We start from the raw sequence: 22,050 nt of genomic DNA on the forward strand, positions 1-22,050 counted from the left end.
GGAAACCAGGACTGGATAGTATAGCACAACCTGCTTACAATGATTTAGTGATAAATGTTTGTGAAATGGACATCAAAGGCATAGCTATGACAAATGCATTTTCTAGAACTGGACTTTAAAAGGATTTATAGGGTATTACAGAGTAAAAAAGTGGTTTGGTGACTGGGTCCAACTTTTAATGTCAGATTGCTGCTAGGTGTCTGATTTCTCTGTCCACTTTGTTAACAATTTCTCAAAGTCAATTGAAAAGTAATAATCCTGTGCTGAAGCCAGCTGGGGGGAATGGGACAAACCATGAGTAGGCCATCACTATATACTGAATTGTTCTGCTGAACACGTTAGTTCAATAAGGATCAGAATTGACGCATGTTATCTACAAGACTATCAACATATAACAAATCAATAAAATCATGCAGGCTCAGTGGATCACTTTGAAGGCAATTCACATTTTTATTTTTCCAGGCAGACTGATCCATACCATGCTAGCATTTGGTTAACAGATATTTTAGGTGGACAGCTTCTGAAAGGCAATAGGTAGAGTTGAGTCAGAAACACATTGGGCTAATTACTTGATATCCATATTAGGGTTGGCTCTATTTACTTCTTTCAGGGCGCCTAGGGTACAATGGAAACTGAATACATAAAAAAGACGTTTGAAACATACATTCCAGGATGAGGACAACTTCTAAATTACAATCCGTGTATATATAGAAAACAATTAATTCACCACGTGGGCCAAAATCCACTAAGCTGTCAACTTTGTGAACAGTAGAACGGCAAATATTAAGACAGATCTAAAAGAAACGGTGCTGATAACTTCTACTTAAGTTCCTAGTATTGTGGTATCCAGATGGGAAGCGAATCGGTTGGGTAAAGTTCATTCTCCCATTCAAACACAAGCTTCAAAAATGTGCAAAACTATTCAGTGAAAAATAGGGTAAAAATATTTAATTTTGCTTGGCATGAAAGATCCATCTATGTGAAGAGCCATGCCCTTTGGACATATTTGACAATGTTTTCACAAAGACCTTTGATGATGATGGGGTGGAGGCCAACTTGTAATAGTATCCATTCAGCTACATGTCGCAGAACCTGCTTACATTTGCACTTGAGAGTGGAACCTTTCCAGTCCAGTGTTTGTTTCCAGTGGATGCAGTCACAAGAGACCTTGAGAAGGGCAGCTGTTCATGCAGTCACCTCTGTTCAGTTTCCAAATGCCAACATGGCTTAAAGTTTGTAGGCGCACTGGGCTAGACTACAAAGAAGTGTGGGCTTCAACACCCACAGCAAACACACCCACAGGAACAACTGCGGTGTATAAATACTAATTAGTTTAACATTAGAATACACGTTTGCCAAAAAAAGGCAAATGTAGCAGTTCTAAAATGTGTACTTCCTTCCCTCACCACACACCGGTACAGTGCAGTATTGCCAGATTTACTACCTGTAGCAGCAGGATTTGTATACAGTCAACATAATTGGTCTGTGACCACACTCTATATAATAAAAAATAAAAACATCTTTTGGATTTCTTGAGTTTCTCTTAAAACATGGAAAATCTTGGGAAGAGTATTTGCATCCTCCGTTGGTTCGGGCTATGACCCCCGCATTAACTTCTGGCGGATATTAACAATCTGCGTCAATCTTGTGAGCTGAAGAAGACAAAAGAGCAAAGAACCCGTTTATATATCATAGGTCTTAATGAGAGAATGCAGTTGTCAATCTGTCAATTAAAAGCGTATAACAATGCATGGGTAAACTCCGCTCAAAGGACAGTAAGGCAATCATGGTCGCAACAGTGAATCATGGCACAACATGAAAACAATTAGCCTGAAAAAGAATTTCCTCAATACACATTTCATATGCAAATTCATAAATAGCTTCTTAATTACTTATTTTCACATTTTCCATTCACAATGTACAATTAGAAATTATCTTTTATTCTTCTCGATAGCACAAGTTTCAGCTGCATACTCATTTTAGTACACTTTTTTTTCTTTGGACTATATGTGTCAAGCTGATAGTTTTAACTCGTTGTAAATACAGTCAATAGCTTCATTTATCTGTTTAGGCCTTCTACTTTATGATGCGCTGAGATATGCCACATTGTCATTTAATTAGTTTAACTAAATACGCAAAATTTGAAAAATATTTGGAATTTCTTTCTTCTTCCAAACGCTGGTATTGAAGCACTTAAGCCACTAGTCTGAGGGAGAGGCACTTTGAGGCAAGACTAATAATTATTTCTTGATTCCATGATGTATTTCAGTATAGGGAATATCCAAAATGTAAGATAAACCCCAAAGTCACTGATTCCACACTCCCCAGTCATGGTGGTGCTTGTGTGCCAATATCAATGCAAAGCACTACTTATTTCCAGAGAGCAAACATCCTAGTTGTTCAAACAACAATAAAAAAGCTATTTTATTATCTCAAATAACCATCTCTAGTTTCAGCTGTTACATGACTGCTTGTTCCTTCTTTCTTTTGAGCCCTTTATCCGATGCCAAGGTCAGTATATTTAACGCAGCTGCACAGCACGCGGGGTCTCAGCTTTTGTGGTGATAATCACACAACCCTGACCTTAACAAGTCTACACAGGCTTCTTGTGTTGAAACACACCTCACTTAAGGCCATATGCTATGCACAGTATATGTTCAACCTTTCTTTCACTACAAATCATTTATGTTACCACTTCAAGTTCTTTTTCTCAGTATGCTAAACGCAAGATGCTAAACTCTCTGGGCAGTGTTAAAGACCAAGGTGCCCCACAGTGGAGGCAGAGATCTCTCCATCAAGTCTGACCTCGACTGGAATAAAATCGACTCTCATTTTAGAGCTATTAGTTAACTGGCTTTGTAATGCTTTGACGTTCAAGTGTGTAATACAGGGAAGCCCAGACCAAAGAAAAAATTAGAGCGTCATCAGCAGTGCGAAAAAGCGGTCCAAATTGTAATCAATGCACTTGATCAGAACTAAGAGAAGAGACTATCTTATAGACATTTCACTCTCAATTATCTCTAAGTCCGGTCACTTAAGTCAGCAGATTGTGCTGTATTGACTGTCAGATTCATTTATGGGATACAGTGCCCATGTTGTACAATGTAAGGATACTGCAAGTCACAGAGGAGTTTTATTACAATAGAGAGAAACGAGGATGAAGACCCGCCTGCAGAGGATATAAATTACCCTCATTGAACCAGGGTCGAAACGCCCACACTCTCCCCCAGTGGGCCTGTACCTGATATCATCCCAGCCTGCCTTTTCACAGATGAATGTTCTCTGTGCATCATCAGAAAATCATGAAATTAATATTTGTAAATCCATAAGGGACTGGCCTATCTGTAAAACTGGTGCCACTATGAACCACGACCAGTTTTACTAAGGATACCAAAATGTGTAATTGATTGGTTATTAAATTTGCCTTTTGGATTCCCCTCCTTTATATCTGTCCTACTTCACGAGCACTTTCCTTTTTCAAACTCCCCTTGGAGCAACCTCTTCCTTAATTTGGAGAATTGAATATGGTGATCTGTTATAAAAGTAACTAAATAATAAACAGTCACTATTGGAGCAATATTTTGTGCCTGTGTCTTTTGAGGATATACTTGTTTGCATTGTAAAGAAAATGGTGGTACATTAATGATACAATGCTAATTCTATATGTACCGGATGCTCTTTGACTAATGAATGTTTTTCGTAACTGAATTGTAGCTTTAAAGAAGTCTAGGACCGTTGTTTCCTATACCAATCATTACCCAGGTCCGTGGACAATTGTGGGTTACCCCATTATATCATAATGGATGCTCACCATAGCACCACGGATGCCAGGATTATGCCAGTAATGCCCACCATGAAACTAGGGCCACAGTTGTACCAGGGCTGGAAACCAGAAGGATCAGGGATAAGACCACATATCAGTCATGACCATTAATATGCCAGGATAAGGTACATATAGGCCAGTCATGCTCAGAGTAGGTGTATGATGGCTGCCAGCAAACCACAACTAGACCAAAAAATAGTAAAATAGTCAAGGATGACCATAATTATGCCATTGGCATTATTATGTCAAGAATGGACACAATTATGCCAAATATAACACTCTTATGATGGGGCTAGCATACATATTTGGCGGTTCTTGGCACCAGGCATAGTTTCAGGAAGCAATAGTGTTTATTATGGACACACACAAAGGTTGATGAATCTCTTAATTTTCTCTGGTCTGGATCATACCCTGTTCTCCTCAGGTCTTGAGCTGATCATGCATCTAACAGACACATTTTCACTCTGACTCCTGAAGTCCCGCACTTCGGTGGGTCAGCACTGATTACAGCTCAGGCTACTGCTGCCATACTTTGATGGTGCACTGTTCACACACATGTTGTGACTGATAAAGGAGGGACTGTAACATGGTCAATCTCCTTGTGGCTTAATTATATTGAGATTGGATACAGACTGTCATGTAGCAGGTCCTATAAGCTGGCAAAGTGTGTGTTTGAGTGTTAGTATGAGTTACTGTGATAAGTTTAGCTGGCTGTCACTCTTAGCGTCTTGAGATGATCAGTGCTGCCTTCTTTAATAGGCACCTACTCTGAAATTGATACTAGGCTTGACTTCACCTCAGAGAGCTACTTTGAAGGTACTGGCGAGCTACCAGTAGCTCCCGAGCTACTCGTTGGAGACCCCTGTCTTAGAGATTAGAAGGGGCATGCAGCCGAATGGAGTGATCACAAAAGGATTCCCTCTGTATGAACTAGCAAGAAAAGCTGACAAACGAAAGCTCTATGTACAAACCGTTGAAGAGTGTACAAGATTTGTGAAGAACAAACAAGACAACTTTTAGGATTGTTTGCAAAAAGAAAATCTTATGCTTATAAACATAAAAGAAGACAAGGAGGGTCAGAATTCCAAGCTTGAACACTAGACCTTGTAGTGAAATTAGCATTATAATAGCATGGTGCAGCTATTATTGATAAGCTAAAGCTATTCTACTTGTAGTATTACCATGTAACACCTTGAGTTTTTACAAAGCAGGGCATGTGCTATTCATGTTATATTGCTACTAATCTAATATGTTGAGTAATTAAGGTATGTTAGAAAAGGTGAATCAGAAAACGCTCTAAAAATCTGTGGATGCTGTGTGCAGAGCATTCTCCACACAGCATCCATCCTCCCTGCACTGCCTGATACTTTGGCTGGCATCCAAGGTCTTTAGAGGCCCAGAGCCCTGGGACCTCTGCCAATGTTTTCAAAGCAAAAAAGACTCTAAAAATATTTTCAGAGCATGTGCTACAGCTGAAAGCATCTTTTGGTACGAAGCGAATCTTATACGTCTGGAATATATTTCAATAATAATGCAATCTAGGTATATCAGTTAATGGCAAGCCACCAGAACAGTGGCAACATCAGTTTAAACCCTTAGTATGAACTAGATTATATTATATAAATGTCTCTAGTGGTCTAAGACAAACTGAAACATTCTAAGACTTGTAAGTTGATAGGGGGATTTAATTTAATTTATAATTAGTTTGGATCTAAAATGAGATCAATAAAACTGGATTTGAATCAATGAGAATATCTGGGAGTAGGGGGGTGTTCCATCCATAATTAGAAGAATGGTACAAACTCTATACAAATTCATGCTTTTAGAAGCAGAGGGAGAGTGCTTAGATGTTGCTGGGCAGAAGCCAAAAACATACAGATGCCTATATCCTGTGCCAGCATCTTCATTCTGCTGGATGCTAAGCTGGAACCTAGCAGGAGTGTGATACTGGTCCTCTTATGGAAAGCAAAAGAGCAGGAATGATGGATCTCTATATGACATAGCTGTTTTTACTTCTTAAAAGTGTGTGTCTCTTTTAGTGTTTCTTGCACTGGTTTAATATTACTAATGTGACTGGATAAGAGTCTAGTTAGATTAGAATTTAGTATTTTGACATAAAAACAACCAATGTAAGGTTTTTATATCTAAATGATGACAAATACAGTATCTTCATCGCTGGTTTTACTTTATTTTTGCCTAATTTTGGTTAATGTCTAACTGATGTTTACTATTATCCTGATACATCAAAAGACTTTACAAATGGTGTCTAATATCACTAGACAATGTGGTAATAAATAAGGCATTAAGCCCCCCTGCCATATATAATAGGGATATTGCAAGTCATAGAGGACTTCCATACCAAATAGAGGAATGAGGCTGAAAGCAGAGTTCCTTTATAAAGTTATGGAATTCCGAAGTGGCTTTCGATATCCTTATTGTTAGAACCGGGATTCCCTGGTTGGCTGAGGTAGGTACTTTAGGCCAAGTAGGGACCCTCGCTTCCGCGTCAGGGAAAGGAAGGACACCTTCTCAGATAGCCCCTGCTCACCCCCTTGGCAGCTTGGCACAAGCAGCCAGGCTTATCTTCAAGGCAAATGTGTAAAGTATTTGCAACCACGCTCACAGTGACCCCATGATGACACCACAAAAGGACTCCACACGAGTTTCATAGAAAAATAAGTATATGTTTATATGGAAAGATATACGATACGACCACACGATAAGAATGCAACATATGCATACTTGTAATATTCCTCCTGGCCGGTTATTAGGCAAGCCAGCCCTTGTAGGTTCTAGTGGTATTAATGAGAAATTTTAGATGATCCAATGCAGTCCTAATGCAATGCTATGCAGTTCGTAATGCAAGAATCAGGCACTTTGTAATGTAAAAATAATGCAGTTCGTTATGCAACAATCCAGCAGTTCGTAATGCCAAAATAATGCAATGCTTAATGCAACAATCAGGTAGTTCGTTATGCAAACTAGTGCAATGCGTAATGCAACATTCAGGCAGTTTGTTATGCAAACTAATGAAGTGCGTAATGCGACAATCGGGCAGTTCGTTATGCAGAAACAATGCAACGCGCAAGGCACTTTGGCACCGATCATGGTGCTTTAGACGGTCTCTCTGCCTCTCGTACTGACTCGCGGTAAGCTTCCGCCAACATATGCCCCCAACACTCCGGCCCCGGTACTGCCACTCCTTGGCAAGTACGGGCTGCGATACGAGCTTAAGCAGAGGCTTGTGCTGCAAGAACAGTTGAGGCCGAGAGCATCTCTCTCTGAGCCTGCACCCTGCCCCAGGCGGTGACCCACATTACCTGGGGGGTGCGACCCTCTCTCCTCCTCTCCCGACTTGGGCCTCCGATGCGACTTGGTTGATTCCAGGGCAGTGGGACTCGGGTCCTCTCCCGATGGGGTTGGTTCGATGTCCTGCTTCTGGCAATGGCGGGCTCGGGCCGGCGGCACAGCTCCCCTGGAGATGCCGGTCCGAGTCGATGGTGATAACGAAGATTTCAGGCTGCAACAGGGCACACACACACACACAGCGTCGCTGAGAATCCCTTGAGCTTCGGGTGTGCACGGTCACAGGGCAATCCTCACGAAGGTCTCAGGCTGCACGAAGCACACAGCGTCGCTGAGACTCACTTGGACTCCGGGTGCGCACGATCACAGGGCAATTCTTACGAAGGTCTCAGGCTGCACAAAGCACACGCACACAGCGTCGCTTAGACACTTCTGGAAACTTTTGCGTTACTGAGTTTCCACAACAGGGAGCCAGCTCACCTCGGGTCCTTGGGGGTGAGTTACTTCACGACACAGCATAGCAACGTCCTTTCAAGCAGGGGGACACAGCAAAGTCTCTTTAGCTTCTCCTTGGTTAAATCAGCAAACTGCAGGCCAGCCCCAGAACACACAGCAAGGGTCAGTCCTTTCCTTCAGTCTATTCAGCTATTTCTTCCTCGGCAGAGGTTCCTCTTGACCACGAAGTAGGTTCAATCCTTTACAGTCTTGAACTGTTCCATTCCAAAATCCAGGGGTTTCAGCTCTCATAGTTATACCCCTAAATGTCTTTGAAGTCTTTGTGTTCAGGGGGGCACTGACCACTGTCCAAACCAGTTCTGGGTGTCTCCCTGCCAGTGACACCTTCTGCCTTTGATAGTGGGGGTCTGGGTCTGTAATCACTCAGCAGGAGATGGAGCCATTGTTTTATGGCAGCAACCCAAGCCTCCAGGGGCTACTCCTCCCCCCTACACTCCAGATGCAGGTCAGCCTGTTGCTGTTCACCTCCTCCCCTGGGTCAAGATATTCCCCAAAGCATATCACACTCAAATCCAGACAGTCAATCCACAACCTGGCAGAGACACACAAATGTTAAAACACAAAAAAACCAGCCCCTTCTAAAAGAGTGGTTTCTAAACACGCAATTCAAAAACCACCTTCACAAAAAGATGTGTTAATAAATTGTGAGTTCAGGCACACTAAACTTCACCTCTCCTTTGGGAAGGTAGGGTGGAAACATATTACACAGCCTCCCCCATTCTGTCCTATGCGCAAGTTGGCCTTTCAATACTGAAAAACGAAATGGAGAGTATTTCACCGTCAGGACATGGTACACACCACAGTACATGTCCTACCTTTCACATACACTGCACCCTGCTCAGGGGGGTACCCTAGACCTACCATAGGGGTGTCTGATGTGCATAGAAAGCGTAAGGCCTGGCAAGTGGGTGCACTTGTCAGGATAACATGGCAGTTTACCAAACTGCGCGCAGGCACTGCAGGGGCAGGCCTGAGTTTTATTTTTAAGGCTACTTGTGTGGGTGGCACAATTAGTGCTGCAGGCCCACTGATAGCATTTGCATTACCAGCCCTGGCACACATAGTGCACTTGACTAGGGACTTTACTCGTAAGGCAAACCTACCAATCATGGACAACCAATTATCATTACACTTTATACAGGGGGCACTTGCACTTTGACACTGATCAGCAGTCTAAGTTGGCAACACCATGTCAGAAAAAAGGTCTAGGACGAAAGCAAAAAGTTTAAGAAACTTTAGCCAAATAGGGCCAAGTCCAACACTTATCATCTGTGGAAGGGGGTACTTTATACCATATTATATATGTTCATGCCATCATCTTTCGCATACAGAACTTAAAACTTTCCTGCGTAGCTTTTTCACACGAAAGAGAGAACATGTTTGCAAACATGAAGACAATAAATAGAACCTCTAGTGCAAAATTAAACACATCAAACACCTGTTGGAGATTTGTTGCACAAAGATACTATAACCAGTTCAATACGAGTCAGTTTAAAAAAAAAAATGCTGCACTAGCATGGCATGTTTAGAACATGCAGAAAGATTCTAACTTTTCTCTAGTTATCAAAGGAGTGCAAAAAATAACCATGGTCTTTCTGTTTGTCACTGTGGGCTAAAACAAAATAGAGAAGAAGAAACAAAAGCTATGTTATATTCTTGTTGCTTCAAACAGCTGTTCTATGACTGGCCTGCCTTTCACCTCGGCTGCTGGCTCTAACAGCAGCCATTGTGACATCAGAACTCGACTGCAATAACATATTACAGATGAGTTCTGAATCCTTTTCTTTATAATTTGCGACTGGATGCATCACAATTAACCAATTATAAAGAAATTAGAGACATGCATTAATAAAGGGATTGCAGAATCCTGTAATAATTATATACCTTTATTGATTTGTGCACTTATTTCCAGAGTTGTCCTTTCTGAGTTTGCTCACATGATAACCTGTGAATCTCTGGCAGGTAGAAAATGTCTTATTCAAATGTACTTGCTCGTTATAGGTAAAAGTATGACAAGATCCACCTATGAGGTTTTCTTTTCTCATTATTAGTTTAGATGTTTCTAACCTAGTGCTCGAGTTGCAATAGTGTGCCTTTTCTCCTAATAGGGTCACTGGGGCCAAAACATAATGACAAACTCTTAAGATAAAGCAAACAGGAATCAGATATGTTTGCCATAGGTATAGAACAAGTCCAGAGTGGGTAGGGTGTCAAAAGGCATTGACTCTAAAGTTTGAGACATTGTTACAAAATTCACTTTCTTTCAGTTTAAAGAACAGCACAATAGGGATGTGCTAAAGCACAAATCTCTGTGTTTATAATTGAGAAGCCCAGGGCCGTAATATTTCTCAGTGCTGAGAATACCTCAAACCAGTGGCGGCTGGTGAAATTTTAAAGTGGTAGGCGAAACATTATTCCCATACTGCACTATGACGAGCGAGCTTAGAATGACTGAGAAATTTCTGACTAACTTCTCGTTCAATAAGGAACGCTTACATTTGGAAATTGCTTCTTTTTGCATATTTTTAAATCACATGCGCTAAAATATGTGCCCAATAGTACTTTGCATTAAAAATGTAATCCCAGTATCAAGACTCAAGCCTTAAATAAAGAAACTCAGGCATGCGCAGAGAATGGGAAATGCTTTAGCTTTAATGATTCTGAGCCACCACTTGGACTCACTGATGTTATGCACTTGGGCTTTGGGGGTTCATATGAGTGGTTTGTAGACTACCAAAGCTAAACATCCTCCTCCTTTGACATATGCATTAGAGGTAGAAGGCGCGTGACCCTAGCCAAAGAACATGCAGGAAATGAAATAAAAGGTATCATGGAAACATCACTTTATTTCCTGTTTCGAACATATCTCATTCATGTCTGGTCTATAGAGAGGCATCTCCACATTCATACCACCCATGCTGCCCGTAAAGTAATATGGATATTGCCCAAGTACATTTCTGACTTCTGTTTACATATACTGTCCATATATTTGTAACCACACAAAGGTAATCCTTGTGCTGTATACATGAGGCCCGATCAGCCCCCCGTTCCTTGTAGGAACATGGCCCATTAAGGGGGACACAGACACTCCTAATGAGGGGAGCTACCCCTTAAGTGCCTAGATGAAGTCTTGGCTGTCCAATTGAAGTGCAGCGGTACTAAGGACCTGGGACATGAACGACAGTAGCTGCACGCACTGAATGCTGCCCAATAATAAGCACTGCCACAGGACATCAAAAAAAGGCCTCACAATAACAGACACGCTGTCGACACAAAGCAAGCATGGAGAAAGACTGTCGTTGAGGCGTATCAATGCACACAGGGCTTGAGCAGCAGATAAAACAGAGAGGCCACACACGGCAGACGAAGTAAGAGTTACTTTACAATTGCAGAGAGGCACAGTGACTGCTAATGAGAGCCAGGGAGAGGCACCAGAAGGAAGCTGCAGGGAGAGAGGCAGATACATACAGGCATCTTCCTAAATTTGCAAGTTACAGGCTTTTTCTGGCCTCTCCTCACCAGAACATCTGCAAATTCCCTTTTTCCCCTTCGCTTTTAATGAAAGTCTGACCTCACCTGCTCCTTGTCAGCGACCTCGAGTTCACACTCGTGTTTTAAATGTTACAGGAAACCAGATATCACAGTAAAAAGAAAAATAATGTAAAACTAATGCAGCAGTGCGCCTAACTGCACCTGAAAGGGCCACGGCCTTCATTAAAAAAAGCCTGCATAATGGTAGCCTAAGGTCACTTCAGCTTTTGTAAACCGTACGAGAAAACCAGGAATGCCTGTGGCCCCAGATGTCAGCGGGAAGGCAGGCGGATTACAAGGGACCTGTGACTCTGCCTCTTTCTGCCTTTGCTGGTAGTTTTTTTTTCTTCTGTGTGTGAACAAGTGCTGCACTGCACAACAGATGGGCCCGGTATAAATGCCTGGGACTGTTCAAGAACTCTCCGCTGGGACTCAGCTGTGCTTGCAATTAGAAATAGACCTGAAATGATTCTTGTTGTGGTGGCCGATGGCAAACCGAAGTGACAAGTTTTGTGGGGTGAAGTTGTGGTGGAGATGTTCAGCAAGCTCTTTTTTTTGCAAACAGTTTGTCCGGGGCTCTAGCGCAGTCGCGGCTGGCATGATGGACGGGTGGGAGGGGGGTGGAAATGGGGTCGTCGCGGGGGGATGGGGGGAGGCGGGAGGGGTTTAATTAAAGAAAAATTAAAGAAACATATTAAATAAAACTTACCGAGTACGACTCCCGCTCCCGCCGTCCACCATTTTCCAATTTTGACCTGCAGCCCTCGTCATCATGGAAGGCAGCCTCCCTCGCTCCCCTCCGCCAATCACAACGCTGAGGCGCAGGGGAGCGCGCCCCACCCAGGCCATTTTCTCTATGTAGGCTGCTGCAGCAGCCTACATAGAGAAAATGGGAGAGTGGGCGGTCCTGCTCGAGAGCAGGGGGGAGTGGCTTGCCCACTGCTGTGGGTATTGACTGTTTGGTCAGCCCCAGGGCTGACCAAACAGTCAGTACCCACAACAGTGAGCAAGCCACTCCCCCCCCTGCCCTCGAGCAGGACCACCCACCCCCAATCAGGCACTTCTGCTTTCTCGCTGTGCGAGAAGGCAGAAACATAAAATGGTAGTTATTACCATTTATGTTTCTGCCTTCTCGCACGGCGAGAAAGCAGTGGGGCGACGCCCCTACGCCGCAATGGGGGAGCCGCCACTGCCTCAAACAGTGTTAGTTGGTGATCCTCAAGGAGAGTGCCGAAAACAACTTGGCTTGGAACATAACTAAACTAACCCCGGCCAACTATGCCCATCCTACCATGCATGCCCAGATCACTGGAAAGAAAACACATCCGATAATATCCTACTTTTTACTTTCTCAATGAATGCTCGACAGCCCAAAAATTTAAGCTTAACGATAAAATCGAGAGAAGCGTATTTGGGCATGATGAACACAGAATGTACGTATTCACTGATGATATTACAATTGTTATTTCCGAATAGTGAAATTCACTCAGTGAACTCACTTCCAGAGGATCTTGGATTTAGGACCAATTTTATCAAATCAAATTTTTTCTAGACCTTTACAATAACAAAGCAAACTGGATAGAAGAAACTTCAACGTGGGGATAAAATATTTATTTGCCCTCTTAAAATAGCACAAATTAATGAGGACCTCAATGAACAGATCAGACCTGACATCTTATGGTTAGGTAGGTAAGTGGTAAATAAAATATATATTTTATTATTACTTTTATATATCATCAGCCCTTACCAAAACAGATTTATGAACAGTACCTAACCTAACTACAACAGCTGGCTGGTGACTGTGGATTCATTTTCGGTAAAATAAAGTTTTGTGGCATCTACAAGGCCCTTTCTAACAATACCATAGATTGAACGCGATGGTCATGCGGTCCCGCCGCCCGCTCAGACTGAAGATTGTTCTAAGCGGGGAATGGTCAGAGATGCCCCAAGCCAGATGTCTCTGAAAAAGCGATCGGCCAGGGTAAGTATGTAATTTATCCGTGAGAGACTGCCATGGGCATCGGAGTGCAACGTAAGTGTTGCGCCAAACGGATTGAGGGTCCGCCATACATCAACTAGGCCCACGCAGAGAGGAATAGGTCACCAGAGGATGCACACTGTCCCAGGGGTAAGCGGTCACTGGAGTCGCACTGCCTAATTGAGGTCACCTTCCATTAGGAGTTCCCCTTTAGGCAGGCTCATTCGAAGAGAAGTAAGGTCAGGGAACGTGCTGTTGTGTTAAGTGGGCGGAATGTAAGTGGATAGTATATTCACCATGACCCTCTCCCATTTTCCCGAGTGGGCCGCATATCTGCCATGTGTGTCGGACCGGGTACGATGAACAACCAACGGCAACTGTTGATAGTCCATTGAGTGCCTCTGGATTGTCAGCACCAACAGGTCCCTGGTCCTGGCAGTATCGCCTGAGCCTTCCCAGCTTTGTAGGCCCAGCAGACCCGGCCCAGGGGGTCAGTCGTTCAGTCAGACACTATCAGCCAGGGCCACCTCATTGACTCTGGGGCAGTTTACGCCATGAGCCACTGCCAAAGGGACCACCAAATGTAGAATGCAGAAGTCCAAGGAGCTTGGCTGTTTGGGGAGTCGTACCATTCCTGAATGCCTTCTGCTGCTTCACGTCGGGTTGTCTGATCTGGTCATCGCCTCCGCTTTCCCGGGCCCAATTTTCACCCAGAGCCGCTCACTGTTCTCCATCTATCGAGCCAAGACTTTCCTTCTGCTGAAGCTACAACGTTGCGTTTGGACTTGAAGAGTAAAATCCGTAAAAAGGTTATATTGACATTTTCACAGGTCAGTGGAAGAGCGCTGCAGGCCGTCTGAAGCACCACACAGTGATAGTTATAAAGACGGGTTACAATGGAGCGAGGTGGGGACCTGGGCATAGGTCGTGTACACGGGCCCTGGTGGGCCTTCTCCACCAAAAAGTACTTGGAAAGGCCCCGGGGTTGCAGTTTCTTAAGGGTGAGGTCTTCCACGAACAGGTCCACTGCTGGCCAATCCCCACGCTCTGGGACTTTAATGATGCGGACGTTGTTATGCCCTCGAGCTGCCGTAGTAATTCTCCGAATGAGCTTCCAAAGTTTTGGTTATAGCACGTAATTCGCCTTCCTGGGCATTCAAAGTTGCTGTATCTGCCATATGAACCGCTGCTGAGTCCTCTACCTCTTACACTCTGGCGTCCATGTTGCGGAGGTCTGCTCTCACCAACGAGACCTTTGACTTGATTGAATCGTTTTTAGGTTCCAGCGACGAGCGCACACGCTGGTTTGCGGCCAAGAGGTCGTGGAGTGTCAGTGGAACCCCCTCAGAAGACAACTTAATGGTAGGAGATTTCTGTTCTCGGGCTCGCTCCATTGTCGCCGCCTCTTTCACTACCTATTTACACTTTATGAAAGTGGTAATAGGTAGGAAACAGCAATACAACTTACGACTACCCTATATCTAGGGCCCTATCCCAAAACACAGCCAAGGTGTGATTAAACTACATGGCTGCCTTTTACGTTTTGTAAAAACAGCCATTTCCCAATCATATACCATGGCAAAAAATATAACTATTTACACCTACTACCAAAAATGACCATTTACACTCCATAATCTATATTCCCGATTCATTACATCTGTTCACACTTTCACTTTACGTCTGTTTAAACTATGACACTACACTCTACGCCACTCTGTGCCACGCCACAGTACATTATTCCACTGTACGTCACTCAATGTCACTTCACTATATGCTTTTCCACTGTAAGCAACTACACTCTACGCCACTCCATTACACTGTACTCCACTCTACCCCACTCCACTATACGCTATTCCACACCTCGCTATTACACTGTACACAACTATACTCTATGCCACTCCACGCCACTCCATACTATTCAACTGTACGCCACTCTATACCACGCCACTATATGTTTTTCCACTGTAAGCAACTACACTCTGTGCCACTCCATTACACTGTACTCCCCTCTACCCCACTCCACTTTACGCTATTCCACTCTATGCCATACCTCGCTATTACACTGTACACAACTATACACCACTCCATGCCACTCCATACTATTCAACTGTACATCACTCTATACCACTCCACTGTACACCACTCCAGTCTATGCCACTCCACTTCAATATATGCTGTTCCACTGTATGCCACTCCACTGTACACTATTTCACTGTTCCTTACACTACTGTATGGTGTCCACTGTATGCCACACCGCGCCACTCTTCAGTAAGTTAATTCACTCTACGCCCCTCCACTCTATGCCACTCCACACTATTCCACTGTTGGAAACTCCACTTCGCCACTATAGTCTATGTCACTCTATACTATTCCACTGTATGCCACTCTACTACACTGGACTGTACACTATTACGCTACACCACTCCACACCACTATACGCTATTCCACTGTACTCCACTTCACTGTACACCACCCCACTATAAGTTATTCTACTGTGCACAACTACACGCTATGCCACTCCACGGTATTTTACTCTACGCCGCCCCAGTGTATGCGACTCAACTGTACCTCACTCTACACCACTCAACAGTGTGCTTTTCCACTTTATGCAACTACACTGTACACCACTCCACTCTTCCCTATTCCAATCAACACCACTCCACAGTATGCCACTCCACTGTACGCCACTCCAGTCTACGCCACTCCACTTTACCCCAATTCACTGTACAATATGCTATTCTACTGTATGGATCTACACTGTATGCCACACCACTGAACACTATTCCATTGTATGCCACTCAACGCTATTTCATAGTATGCCACTCTACTGTACTCTATTCCACTGTATGCCACTCCCATCTACACCACAGAACTGTATGCTATTCCAGTGTACGCCACTCGAATTACACTTCACTTTACGTCCCTCCACTCTGCACAACTCCTCTCTACGCTATTCAAGTGTACGCCACACAAATAACACTCCACTTTATGCCACTCCAGTCAATGCCACTCTACTCCACTACATGGTACTCAACTCTTCACATTCCACTCTATGCCACTCAACTCTATGTTTTTCCAGTGCAGCCTTTATGTTCTAAGGTGGTTCCTTTGTCACAGGGGGCCCCACAGGGCTCCTCATTGAGCCCTACCTTATTTAATTTGTACATCCGTCCCCTGTCAGATATCATTGTGTGGTATGGCTTTGAAATAAAATCATACACTGACGATACCCAGTTGATAGTTACCTTGTCACAGAATTTTGCTGCTGCGGACGACTCTCTGAGGGCTTGCTTTTCAAAGGTGTCTTACTGAATGGACTACAGCTGCCTGAAGTTAAATGCAGGTAAAACGGAGGTCCTGATCCTCGGCAAGCAGCCCTCGATATGGTCCTCTGCCTGGTGGCCGAAGTCTCTGCATCCCTTTTCACAGCCTAAACCTCAGGTTAAAGACTTGGGGTTTTGGTTTGACTATAAACGCACTTTTGAAATTAAAATCGCATCCTTAGCTGGCAAGTGTTCTGGCATTATTAAATCTCTCAAAAGTTGTATTTCATTTTTTGCCTGCCTCAGCCCAGCAGACGGTGATCCAAGCTTTAGTGGTTTCTCGGCTGGACTACTGCTACATCTTTTATCTGGGAGCTTCTGAGGCTGTGATTAAGAGACTTCAGTGTACTCAAAACTTGGCGGATCGCCTTTTCCTCAACCTCCCTAAGTGTGCATTTATGGGTATGACACTTCATAAACTGCACTGGTTCCCCGTGGAGAAACACCTCTGTTTCAAATCCCTTTGCTTCTGCTACAAGATTTATAGGAAGATTAGGGCGACCTATCTGCATCCTCTTCTTACTGCTTATTATCCTAGGAGGTGCCTCAGGTCTTCAGAGGCACTACTAATGCAGCTTCCCAGAGTTAAGGAAGCTCGCTCTGGCGATAGATCGTTTAGCTTTCCTGCGTCCAAACTCTGGAACTCCCTTCCGCTGCAGCTGAGGCAATCTCCGAAAGAACCTCAGTTTTTTAAAATCTGAAGACTTGGCTTTTTCAGATAGGCTCTTCTCTTCGTCTGCTATTCTGACCTCTCAGCGCTGGGACATCCTAATAGGAGTAGCTATGCGCTTTATAAAACTAAAATTCATTTAGTGTATGCCACTCCACTCTACAACACCCAACTGTACTCCCCTTGTCCACACTGTACTCACCTCAACGACAGTCTACGTCCCTCCACTCTACCACAGTATACTCCACTCTATAGCACTCCACTGTACAACACGGTACTCCTGTCAATGCGATTCTACAGCACTCTACTTTATTCTATGCCACTGTCCGACACTATCCCACGCTAGGCAACTCCCTCCATGCCGCTCCACACCACTTTACTATAATCTACTCTATGAGACACAACTCCACTACCACACTGTACGTCACTCCACTTTACGCTACTCAATGCCATTCAATTCTACGGCCAACTATGCCAATTCCCTCTACCATACTGTACCGCACTCCACTCTACTGTTGACAACACTGCAATCCACTCTGTGATATTCCACTCTACGACACTTTCCAACACTCTAGAACATGCCAGTCCACTCAGCTGCACGCCACTCTACTCTACAACACGCTACTCCACTTTATGCTATGACACTACCCATTAAAATTTAATGAAAAAAAACAAAGGTTAAACCGCAGTGAATAGTTAGAAAAACTTTATTATTTCTATACAAACCAAAATTTAGCTACACAAACATTGGAAATTCGAAAGTTACAGTTATTCCTTAAATGTATTTATAATTGATGCATCACATTGAAATACTAAAACTTTACTTACTCTTTATCTACAAACCAAATGTAAACTACATAAAAATTTGAAATTCTAAGTGCATTAATTTATAATTTACACACCACCTTCAAAAGGAAATAACTAGTGCATGGAGGAGGCGCGAGTTATAGTTAATGCAGTGTGGCTACTGTGTTCACTACAGGGTGTATGGAGGTGCACGAGTTTTAATAATTTGAAGGTCAAATTATAAATTAAAGGTATAAATATACATTTAGAATTTCTAGTTTTTGTGTAGTGTAAGTTTGGTTTGTATACATGAATAAAGTTACAGTAATTCAAAGGTGGTGCGTAAATTATAAGTTTACGGTATAACTAATTTTAAGATTTCTATTGTTTGTGTACTTTAATTTTGGTTTGTATGAAAAAAAAGGTTTCCTAATTATAACTATGGTTTAACCGTTGTTTTTCTTTCATTGAATATATACACAGACACACACACAGACACACACTTAAATGCTTTACACGGACACACAAGCACCAAACATTTTTTAAAATACTTTTGACTAACATTAACAAACTTTAATTTTAATTAAATATATTGTTTTTGATTACTTTTAAATAAGCAATGTTATTTAACATTACCTTTTTAACTATTAACTTTTTGGACTATATAAAAGGTTGCATATATTTAAATATAATTCAAAAATATTTACCTGCAAAGTCCTCTGACATAACTTAAGAACAGGAGAAACGAGCAGGTAATGACCCCATGGGCCACTACCCTGGATGTTTAAACAACCCACGGCTCAACACATCGATGTGTGTTGAGCAGAGTTTTACTGATATCCTGGGGAGTTACTTGCTGAAAAGTAGTTCATGAATACAGAAACTTTCAAGGCGAATCTGGAATTCTTCATACTGACCTGGTCAAGGTTGTCTCACAGCTTTCACTGACCACTGGTTATGGTCACCCAATAATTTCTATGAAATATGTTAGGTCTATCTAGAGCAAGCAGGATAGTGCTTGACTTTAGGATAAATAAATGAATGTGGTCCAGAGAAGACAGTTAAGTTCTGGGTAGGGCAGTGTAACAATTTTGTAGTAGCCTTTTTGTTTGAACTCCTTTTGTACATGAAAATCATAAATACCTCAAACCTAGGAATATTGTACTAACGATTTAGAACCTCTTTTCTTGCACTTTTGATTGAATTGGTAGCAGTCTATTATCTATAGACTTTTACTTTCTCTGATTTTTACTAACTCTTTAACCTGACAAATGCCTTTAAAACATAATAAAGCAAAACTGAAATAGGGTCTATATTTTCAGCCAGGTTAACAGCTCGATTGGTATCATCTCCTCGGCGGAAACCCACACCTTAAAAATGAACAGTACCACAATCCTAACCTTGGCATAGCACGCATACCAAAGAATACTACTGTAATTATTTATGTGACGATGATTTGTAGCTAGATAACCTTAATAAAATGTAAGTGAGTAGGGGAAAAAGTCTCTTTAAATAAAAGAAACTGTTGCTGAATACCCTGCTTTCAAATCTCGTATCTCTTTGGTGTTCGGGAAAAATAACAGGTTTAAAGTGGATTTGTGGTGTGAATTCATATCTATTGCTTTTGCTATAGCTAGTCATAGGAGCCCTTCAGGGGTGAGATGTGACTTCAAGATATAGTTACTTCTTGTCTCTACCTACATGTGTGCGAATCATGGAACCACTAGCCCATATAATAAAATTTGGCCAAGAAAAGATCATGGTGGGTGGACAGCCTCAGGTTACATCAACAGACACAATCTCATCAAACATTCACAATACTAGGCCAGAAGTGTCATAAATTATAGAACAATTTGCATGTTTTCTGTCATTCCCATAAACTGGTCTAAACTGGATAAACGGGTCTATCCACTTCTGGGTGATGATGCGTTTGGGAGTTACCCTCTGAATATTACATATTTACACATTAAAAATTACCTGGAATAGAGACATGTCAATGATAATTTAGCTCAGCTGCTGAATAAATTTGAGGAGAGTTTATTTTTGGCTATCCTTCTCAATGTCCCAAGATGGGCAGATTACATGGTCTAAAATCAGTATGTTGCCAAGAATATTATAGATCGTATAATGCATACCAAAGTAATTTCCAGCTACTATATTCAATCGACTGGGCATACTCTGCTTTGCTAGCTACAGAGCAGACGTGATGCTCAGATCATACTTTCTACTCTGGAATTGCCATGGGTTTTGGGTGTATGCAATTAAAATATTTCTGATAATATTATGCTGCTTCCCAGTTGCTGGAAATTGATCCTTTAATATATATGTGGGCCACGGCCTATTTACTAAAGTGGTATGATATGGATTAGAGTGATTAGATTCCATCAATACCTTTTTCTTAAAATCCACTCCTTGCCTAAATGAGGCAATTATATGAAGAAAGACAGTTTTTACTGTCTTCTGTAGTAAATGAGGTATCTACATGCATAAAATATATAGAAGCAACTGCTGCCAGATTTAGGGAGCCCTGGACCTTTTTTTGTGGGAACCCGAAGAGCACATGATCATTGCTACTTTACTTACCCAGTTAGGAGGAGGGGTGGAGGGCAATTACTAGAATTGGAGGCCAGTTCTGAAGTCAGACCAACTGGAGTCCGTCCGACATCGGACAGGAACTGGAACCGAACGACCTCTTGTCATCAGGTCCAGACCTGCAAGTAGGATGCGACTGAACCCTGTTCGGTCGCAATCCTATACTTAACAATGGGAGCGTGAATTCAGAACGGAATGAATGCTTGCATCGTTAAGTGCAAAGGTGCAGTTCATCCCTGCACCCGTGGCAGACACAAGGTGCCTGCCACCGGGTGCAGAGATCAACAGGGGGGCTAGGCCACCATTCGGCGGCCTCGCACCCATGGGGGCCCTGCTGGGGGCCCCTAAAGACAGTTTCCCACTGCCTTTCTGTGTCAGAAAGGCCGGCACAGAAAAGTAGTGGGAAACTGCCATTGTACTCTCTTAGCCGGAAAGAGGGTTTCTGGATGGCGGCCAGGCTCTCCGAGCCTGTCGGAAGCCATCCGGGAAACCGAGTTCGGATTCCTTTCCGACCGAGCCCATCGGAATGGCTTGGTTGGAAAGGAATCTGAACGGGTAGGCCCGATGCTGTTAGGATGGCTCGGACTGAGGGTCGGAGCCATTACTAACCGCATCGGAATTGGGCCCCATATGTATATGAAAGGTGGATGCATTAGGAAAGTAACGGGAAGGTTGAGAAATTGAGTCAAGGAATAGGTACCATTAGATGACACACAATGAAACAGTGAGATGGAAATATGCAACAGTATGCTGGAATCGCCAAATTCAAACCAAAACATTCTATAGTTCCACACATGTTGTACAGGTCTCCACAAATCATGCACAAAATTAACCAAAACAATAGCGAGAGCTGCCCGTTGAGTAGATCTAGACTAATTGATTTACATGGATGTCTTGTAGAGCTGTTAGATATTTTTCGGACAGTGTGGTCACCTTTCTTTCCATGATAGACTCAATGCGGACACCTTCAATGAAACCATGTTAACTGAAACTAATACCGGGTAAGAAAACAGTAAATTGAGCACCAAGTTAATTTCTTTGGGTTTACCACTGACCTTCGTAGGGTTTTTAGGGAACATTTTGATGGTTAAAGATCTTTATAAATGGGTAACATCAGAGAGCAGCATAATGATTCACATGGCTTAATTATACAGGGAGTGGTATACTGCACTTAATATACATACAGTCATCTTGAGGTATGTTAAGTATGTTCTGTTTGTCATTTTATTTGTTGAAAGACTTATATGAATGTGTAATTATCTTTAACTGTCCCATTAGTCCAATAATGATTGATTGACCCCAAGGGAGCGCGCGTGGAGGCAAGACCCAAGGAGTGGGCTGTAGACCGGGAGTCTTTAAAGCGTTCCAAAGTGCTATCCGCTTTGTCACCAAAGAGGCACATGCCATCAAAGGGCATGTCCAACAAAGTGTTCTGGACATCCCCAGAAAAAGCCAGTTGTCCTGAGCCAGGCGTAACGGTGTAGCGCCACTGTTGTGGAAATTGCCCTGTCGAGGGAGTCAGCTG

General features: G+C 42.9%; 1 protein-coding gene across 1 annotated transcript in view; it reads right to left on the bottom strand.

The window, feature by feature from the left end:
* Positions 1–426: 426 nt before the first annotated feature.
* Positions 427–22,050, bottom strand: part of DNAJC11 (DnaJ heat shock protein family (Hsp40) member C11) — a 595,493-nt gene continuing 573,869 nt past the window's right edge. Inside the window, exon 16 of the mRNA XM_085604469.1 lies at positions 427–1,652. Coding sequence (XP_085460595.1) covers positions 1,627–1,652 — 26 coding nt within the window. The 3' untranslated portion in view covers positions 427–1,626. The remainder of the gene's footprint in view (positions 1,653–22,050) is intronic.

This window comes from Triturus cristatus, chromosome 1_2 (genome assembly GCF_964204655.1).
Source record: "Triturus cristatus chromosome 1_2, aTriCri1.1, whole genome shotgun sequence".
NCBI classification, from domain to species: Eukaryota; Metazoa; Chordata; class Amphibia; order Caudata; family Salamandridae; genus Triturus; species Triturus cristatus.